General features: G+C 46.3%; 1 protein-coding gene across 1 annotated transcript in view; it reads left to right on the forward strand.

The window, feature by feature from the left end:
- Positions 1-8,796, forward strand: part of ADCY9 (adenylate cyclase 9) — a gene marked incomplete at its 5' end in the record, with an annotated part of 146,975 nt that overhangs the window by 117,981 nt on the left and 20,198 nt on the right. The window contains 3 exons of the mRNA XM_005873010.2: positions 2,834-2,936; positions 3,684-3,892; positions 8,304-8,463. Coding sequence (XP_005873072.2) covers positions 2,834-2,936; positions 3,684-3,892; positions 8,304-8,463 — 472 coding nt within the window. The remainder of the gene's footprint in view (positions 1-2,833; positions 2,937-3,683; positions 3,893-8,303; positions 8,464-8,796) is intronic.

Below are 8,796 nucleotides of genomic sequence, written 5' to 3' on the forward strand. Positions count from 1 at the left end.
GTTGGCCTGGGGACCAAAGGGTCCCTGATTCGATTCTGGTCAGGGGCATGTACCTTGGTTGCAGGCTCCTCTCTGGCCTGGACCCTGGTCTGTGCTCATCCAGGAGGCTACCAATCAATGTGTTTCTCTAACATCAAAGTTTCTGTCTTTCTATCTCTTCCACTCCCTCTGAAAATGAATGGGAAAAAACAATTCCTTTTGCAATTGCAACTAAAAGAATAAAATACCTGGGAATAAACTTCACAAAAAATGTGAAAGACCTATATGCTGAAAATTACAAATCATTATTTAAAGAAACAGAAAAACACACAACAAAATAGAAAAATATTCTGTGTTCATGGATTGGAAGAATCAACATAGTTAAAATGGCCATATTACCCAAATCAATATACCGAGTTAATGCAATCCCCATCAAAATCCCAATGTCATTTAAAAGAAATAGAACGAGAAATCATCAGATTTGTATGGAACCAGCAAAGACCCCAAATAACCAAAGCAATCCTGAGAAAAAAGAACAAAGCTGGCGGTATCACACTACCTGACTTCAAATTATACTACAGAGCTACGATAATCAAAACAGCTTGGTATTGGCAGAGAAACAGACACACAGATGAATAGAATAGAATAGAATAGAATAGAATAGAATAGAAAGCCCAGCTATAAAACCACATGTATATGGATAGATAATTTTTGACAAAGGAGTTAGAAACACACATGGAATAAAGATAGTCCCTTCCATAAATCGTCCTGTGAAAACTGGAAAGCTTCATGCAAACAAATGAAACTGGATTACAGTTTGTCCCCATGTACAAAAGTTAATTTAAAATGGATCAAAGGCTTAGACCCAAAACAGTAAGTTACATAGAAGAAAATATAGGTACCAAACTTATGGACCTGGGTCTTAGAGAACATTTTATGAACTTGACCCCAAAGCAAGGGAAGTAAAGGCAAAAATAAATGAATGGGACCATATCATACTAAAAAGCTCCTGCACAGCAAAAGAAACTGACAACAAAACAAAGAGGCAGCCAACTAGATGGGAAATGATATTTGCAGAACGTAGCTCTGACAAAGGTTTAATTTCTAAAGTATATAAAGAATTCGTGAAACTCAACACCAAACAAAAAGTAACCTAATCAAAAAGTGGGTAGAGGACCTGAAAATACACCTCTCCCAAAAATACGTATGAACAACCAGTAGATATATGAAAAGATGTTCAACCTCACTGGCAATTAGGAAAATGCAAGTCAAAACTACAGTAAGACACCACCTTGCCCCTGTTAGAATGGCCATTATCAACAGGACAAGCAATAACAAGTGTTGGAGAGGTTGTGGAAAAAAGGGAACCATCATTCACTGCTGGTGGGAATGTAGACTGGTACAATCACTCTGGCAGTTCCTCAAAAGATTAAAACTAGAGCTACCATATGACCCAGCAATCCCTTTTCTGGGTATATACCCGGAAAACTCAAAATCATGTATTTGCAAAGATATGTGCACCCATGTGTTCAATGCAGCATTATTCACAGTGGCCAAGACATGGAAACAACGAAAGTGCCCTATGATAGAGGACTGAGTAAAGAAGATGTGGTACATAATGGAATACTACTCAGCTATAAGAAAGGATGAGCTAGCGCCATTTGCAACAACATGGATGGACCTTGAGAACATTATGCTAAGTGAAATAAGTCCATCAGAAAAAGCTACGAACTACATGATTTCACTCATATGTGGGATACAAAACTGAAACTCATAAACACAAACAGCAGTGTGGTGATTGCCAGAGGGAAGGGGTGTGGGGGGAATGGGGCAGTCTTAATATAACAGGAGAAGATTTGACTTTGGGTGGTGGGCACACAGTGCAATATACAGATCTTGCAACATAGAAACCCACACCTGAAACTTATATGTTCATGTTGACCAATGTCACCCCAATCAATTCAATAAATTTTTTTAAAGGCAAAAAAGAGAGTCCACTCTGTTGCAAAGAAAGGAGGAGGCATATGTACTGAACTCTGCTGTGTGACAGGCACATGCTAGGCACTTCACCTATTCCATCTGATTTAATTCTAGTAGTTATTATGTAAGGGAGAGAGACTACAGCCCCTAGCTGTATTTGCCTTCTGAAACCATGTTAACATTTTTTAAAAAAAAATTATAGCAATTTTCTGCAATAGAAAAAGGATATTAACTATTTGCTGGCAATCCATAAAAGAACCAGTTACGTAAAGCAGGTTTCATTTCTCTGCTATCAAAGTCATTGAGTGTTACCGTTTTTCAGGTTTCACACACAATCTGCATTTGTGACAGTAGCATCAAAATTACACTAACTGTAATCACAATTTTGTGATAACATTCTGTTAGCTTTCTTTGATGGTGGTGATTACTGTCAGTACTCTGAATGACAGGACAGGCGGCTCCAAATTACATTTTCATTGTTAGCCTTCAAATCGACCTAAGTGCTCTCAGTACAGGGATTTGCTGGTCCTTCAGAAGATGGTGTCCTAGAACAAAAGAGCCGCCTTCCTCTCATCCTGGATATCGGGAAGATGTTTTCAAAAGCAGGGTTCTGCTGATGTGTGCTGTAATTATGGTGAATGGTCATTCTTTAGGGGTGGGAAACATAAAATGGGATTATGTTCAGCATCGCTTTCCAGAGATATATCCTAAAAGGGGTGGTCGAGCCATGTCTGAAAAAGTCATGTAGTGACTTTTAGATACAGCTTTTGTGATATGCTTAATGAGTGACGTTTTGGTAACTAATTGCAGCCTGCTGATAAAATAAATATGATTGTGCTTCATGTTGATCAGTTGCGTTTTTCATCTCTTCCAGCCTGATGAAAGATTATTTTTTTAAGCCACCCATTAATCAGTTCAGCTTGAACTTCCTGGACCAGGAGCTAGAGCAAGCCTACAGGACCAGCTATCAAGAAGAGGTGCATGTTCCTTATAATTTTACTGAAGAAAGAAAAGGAAGGCTAATACTGATTTCCCACAATCTGCAAGCTCTAAATTGCATCTTTATGTGAATTTATCTACACAAGGGCGAAAACTCCAAATCTTTCTGTGCTTTTGAGTCTAAACGACCAAGGCTTGTCATTTCCCAGTCCCTCTCCTCTGCAGCTGGTGCATCCACCATTAGTGCTCCCCTAGGACCTTGTTTCATGTCTATCCCAGCACCCAGCACAGAGCCAGGCCCTGCGTGAAGGCATGAGCCTCTCTTACTGTCACTGGACATGCCTGTATTTTCATCTGCTGCTGCTTCAGTCCCCACCTGTTATTTCTGTCATGAAGCCAGCTTTTACCCACCCTGAACCTGGGACCCAGACATTCAGTGGAAGCGCCCAGCACATGGCTTTTGTGCTACTGACTTTACAGACACAGAATCGGTGACTTTACCAGTCAGTAATCACTTTTCAGGGTCAGTAGGTAAGGTGCCTGTGAGAACTTGCTGGTGTGCAGTCAGTTGCTGTGTGACCTTGGGCAAGTTCCTGAACTTCTCTTCCCTTAGTTTCCTCATTGTTAAGCAGAGAAATAGTCGGGAGATGGCCCACCTAAAGCCCTTATCACCCTGTAACTGGTTGGGGGTAGGCAAATGTTTGTGTTTTCCCACCTAAGCTATACTCCATGACCATCTGTCACAGCATCTATTCATATCGCCACCTTTCTCTTACTCCAAACAGGTTATGAAGAATTCTCCCGTGAAGACTTTTGCCAGTGCCACCTTCAGCTCCCTCCTGGATGTGTTTCTGTCAACAACAGTGTTTCTGATTCTCTCCATCACCTGCTTCCTGAAGTACGGGGCTACCACCACGCCTCCCCAGCCAGTCACCCTGGTGGTCTTCGGGGTGGCCCTGCTCCTGGAGGTGCTGTCCCTCATGGTCTCCGTCAGGTAAAGGCTCACCTGCAGGGCGGTTCTCCAGCTTTTAGCCTCTGGCTCCCTCTGCTGGCTCCACAGTTTATGACTGAACAGTCTGCGGCACAGCTGACCGGCGGACTGAAGCGGGCTGCCTCTGCGAGCTCATTTCAGGTGAAGGGTCCTCTTCCCTTCCCTCCCCCAGCCCTACTTCCCAGGTTTCTCCCTTGAAGACCCTGGCCCTGGGCACAGGTGGGCACTCTCCTTACCAGAGAGTCAGTGTCCTCTGCAGCCCTGATGCCGCCGGCCAGTCCTGTATCTTCCAAATCAGAGATTAAAAAAAAGAGAAGGTGGGAAGATAGGGCATAAGAAAGGAAAGGAAAAGGACGTGTACAGGGTGCAACTGATAGGCGGCTGCCAGCAGATGAGCAGACGCCTCTCCTAGAGAAAAGAGCGAAACTATAAAACCCTTAGGAGACATCATAGGTGTAAGTCTCTGTGAGCTTGGATCAAGCAGTGGTTTCTTAGACTTCACACAAAAAGCACAAGCAACCAAAGAAAAAATAGTTGGACTTCACCAAAATTCAAAATTTTTAAGTTGAAAGAACACCATCAAAAAAGTCAGAGAGAACCTGCGGAATTGGAGAGACTATTTGCAGATCTTATCTATGACCAGGGTCTAATATCTAGAATGTAAACTCAATAATAAAAAGATAACCCATTTAAAAATGGACAGAGGGCCCTAACCGGTTTGGCTCAGTGGATAGAGTGTTGGCCTGCAGACACAAGGGTCCCAGGTTCAATTCCGATCAAGGGCATATACCTTGGTTGCGGGCACATACCCAGTACGGAATGTGCAGGAGGCAGCTGATCGATGTTTTTCTATCTCATCGATGTTTCTAACTCTCTATCCCTCTCCCTTTCTCTCTGTAAAAAATCAATAAAATATATTTAAAAATAATAATAAAAATAAAAATGGACAGAGGGTCTGAATAGACAACAGTGGCCCCTCAGAAGCTGGGCCCTCAGGACCTGCCCAGCTTGATGTCAGGGTTCAGTTTAACACTGAGGAAGGCCACAGCTGCTCTGTACATTTCTGACTAGATGTGAATGCGGGGCATTCTGTTCACAAGCACCCAGACTGCCTGTGCCATCTGCCTCCTGGGCACTATGACACTGGGTCCTTCCACCACAACCATCTCCTCTGTTCAGCCCTGTCACTCCCAACAGGGCAGCCTGTCAGCCTAGTAGACTTCCAAGCTGGGGGTAAAACAGAAACAGGGAGAAGGGCCCTGACCATAAGTTTCTGTTCCTCTTCCCCAACATCCCAGGACAGGAAGCAATAGCTTCAGATCTGGCCCTGAGCGAGTGCCCCCCTCCCTTCCACTCTCACTGTCATCCTGCTCCCCTCTGAAGTCCCCAGGAGGGGCCATTTGCTGAGGACTGCTAGAGGCCACACGCTCATCTCCTGGCCCTGGTGGAGGTAACGCAGGTGTATCCTTGCTGTCTCCCCAAATCCCCTCCAGCTGAGTGGAGCTGTGTTACCTATAAGAGACTCCTCTATTACACAGCCCTCCCTGTGGGCCTGCCCCTCTGGTCCTGGCTCTGCACCCCTCACTGAGCTGCCTGGGACATAAGTCAGCTCTGCTTCTGGGGAACCCAAACTAAGTCATCCTCAGGCCCCTAGTTTGGTTTTTTCCTTTTTAAACTTAGATTTTTAGTTTTTTTTAAAAAAACGTTTATTGATTTCAGAGAGGAAGGGAGAGGGAGAGAGAGATAAAAACATCAGTGATGAGACAGAATCATTGATTGGCCGCCTCCTGTATGCCCTGTACTGGGGATCGAGCCCTCAACCGGGGCATGTGCCCTGACCAGGAATCGAACCATGACCTCCTTGTTCATAGGTCGATGCTCAACCACTGAGCCACACTAGCCGGGCTAAACTTAGTTTTCTTATATGATTCACATGTAATGAATCCACTTATTTTAGTCATCACCATGTAATTTTACAGATCTTCTATCTCCCCAAAGAAAACACATACCCATTTGCAGTTACTGTACTCCCCTCCCTACCCCAGCTCCAGGTTCCCTTCTGGCACCAACCTACAGCTCGATATGCTCTTGACCTCTCTGAGGCTAGCATTGTCTCCATACATTTTTTAAAAACCCTTTATACCCTGTTCCTTGGACCCAATTCTGCAGGATCGGGGCTAAGCCACATTTAGAGACCACAGAGGGCTGCATGTCAGACAGACGCCAGGCCTGGCTGTGCCCAGATGCTGAGGTGCTGGGCCGGGTAAATGTGGCAGCCACTGTGCCCCTGAAAGACCTCTGGTGTGACTTTAAAAGTTCACTTTACCTGGGCCGTCAAAGCCTGGGAGAGGTTCCGACCCTGAAGGACACATTTATATTTAGGATCCAAGGCTAGCAAGAACCTACGCTGAGGAATATGCAGGTGCCCCAGGGAGGCCGGTTCTGTGTCTGCTTCAGTGGCTGGCCCGGGCCGGGCACCTCATCTGGAAGGCTGTCTAGTCTCAGCTCAGGACTTGTCCTTCCAGACATTTGTGCTGTGCCTTTGAAAGGCAAGCGAACCGGCGTCTTGTCCTTGGAATTCTGCAGCCCTGAGACCTTTGTGGAGGGCTTCCCAGGCTGCCTTCCCTGGCTGGGGCTCAGCTCCCTTTCTCTCCTTGTAGGGCTTATGTATTCTGTCTTTGAGCATATTTGTGGTTATCCTTGGAAATATTCCAAGGATTCCATTAACCTTTTAAGTATCAGGAGGCCAGAATAGTCCTGCACTTAAAAAGGTCAGATGGGCCCTACCTGGTTTGGCTCAGTGAATAAAGCATTGGGCTGAAGGGTCCCGGGTTCAATTCTGGTCAAGGGCACATGCCCAGGTTGTGGGCTCGATCCCCAGTAGGGGGCGTGCAGAATGCAGCCAATCAATGATTCTTTCTAATCATTGATGTTTCTACTCTCTCTCCCTCTCCCTTCCTCTCTGAAATCAATAAAAAAAAATATTTTTTTTAAAAAAGGGTGGTCAGATGGGGCCTGGCTCTATGTGGAGATAGCTGAAATTTGGGGGTTCCTCATGGAGGCTGAACGTAGTGCTGTAGGTGTCAAGGCCTGAAGGTGCAGGTGCCTGGGTGCATGTGAGAAGTCCTGATGGGTCTTTGTGCACTCAAAGTTCAGCAGCGGCTCCTGGCCCCTTCACAAGCGAGGACAGTGGGCCTGTCCCCCCTTCACCTTCCCCAGGGGCTGGCTTCAGAGAGGGACTGTGTGTGTGGGGGTCTCCCTTCTGAGGCAGACCCCCACAGCCCTCTCTTCCATCTCCCACTGCTGGAGTCCAGGCACTCCTGACTCTAGGATCCCTCAACCAAGGCCATTCTTACCTGCAGGACCACAGTTCTCAGCCCCACATACTCAGCTCCATTCTTTATGAAAAATATTTTATGATGTTCACACCACTCTCCTGAAATATAGCCCACCTGTACACACAACTTCTAAAAGAATCAGTGAAATGCTGTCACTCCAATATGAAGGAGAAACAACAAAAAAGCCATTTAAAATGAAATATGTAGTGCTTCACCTCAAATATGCTAGGGCACCGCCATCTGGAGTTCTAACAGAATTGTCAGCTGTCTGCCCCCCTGTGCACAATCCCTGCCAATGTGGCAGCTCCAAATGTGGATCGTTGGGGGCGTGCAGGTTTGGTGGCACAAGCACCATGGGCTGAGTTGCAGCCTGAGATTTCTGAAATGTTGAACGACTCTTGGTGATGTCCCAGACAAAACAGGGTAATCTTGCTTGGTTTACACAGTAGTTCATTCCCAGAAAAGTGTGTGTTAACAACTCGCAGAAACCACTTTCTGTTTGTAAACGAAATGCAGCTAGGCTGTAAGGCTGAGGTCATTGTCAGCAGGCTTTTCATCTCCACATGTGTCCGGGGGCGTGTGGCAGTTGTGTGGGGTGCAGGGCAGAGCTTCGCTGCACGTTGCAGAATGCTTCTCTAGATGTCAGTAGTACCCCTCAATCATTGGGGCAACCAATGGGGCCCCACAAAATTCCCTAACAGCCCTGAACCACCCACTCGAGACCTCCTGCCCTAGAAACAAATGACAGTAAGGTGGGCACTTTCACAGGAACTGTTAATGTCTGTGTGCCCAGTTCTTACCTGCTCTGTTAGCCCCACAGAGGCTTGCTTGGCTCTTTATCAGCACATCTTATCTGAAGGCATCAAGTGAATCAGGTATGCTGAGCCGAGCACGGCCAGTGTACTTGCCCTCTACCACGGTGAGGGGTGTGGGGGCTCTGCCTGTGGTTCACGCCAGCGGCACCAGCATGGGTGAGAGGGGGCAGCGGTGCCGGCTGTGGATCCTCCGTCCCCTCTTCTCTGGCAGGCCTGCCCACCCACAGACACCCTGTCTCTTTTCTCTCCTCCCTGTTACAGGATGGTGTTTTTCCTGGAGGATGCGATGGCTTGTACCAAGCGCCTGCTGGAGTGGATAGCTGGCTGGCTCCCACGCCATTTCATTGGGGCCATCCTGGTGTCACTTCCCGCTCTCGCAGTCTATTCACACATCACTTCCGAATTTGAGACAAACATACATGTAAGTAAAAACTTGGCAATTTTATTTCTGTGCTCTCTGGACTCCTTCATCACTTAAAAAAAAAAATAAGCCTGATGACTTGGGACACCAATTTAATATAGGCCCTTAAAGGAGTACAAACTCTGTTATTCTGTGAGCTGGTCTTTTGAAAAGACTTGCCTGGGACGGAGGAGCAGGCAGGAAGGTGATCACGAAGCCTGTCCAGATGCTCAAGCCTGGCATTGGCCACACTCACGAATGCTGGATAAGATGCTGCCCTGCCCTGCCCTGGGGAGAGTGCCCAGTAGATACGTGTGCTGTCCGCCAAGGTCCAAATCTGTTATTTTATATATA

Source organism: Myotis brandtii, unplaced genomic scaffold, assembly GCF_000412655.1.
Source record: "Myotis brandtii unplaced genomic scaffold, ASM41265v1 scaffold397, whole genome shotgun sequence".
In the NCBI taxonomy this organism is placed as follows: domain Eukaryota; kingdom Metazoa; phylum Chordata; class Mammalia; order Chiroptera; family Vespertilionidae; genus Myotis; species Myotis brandtii.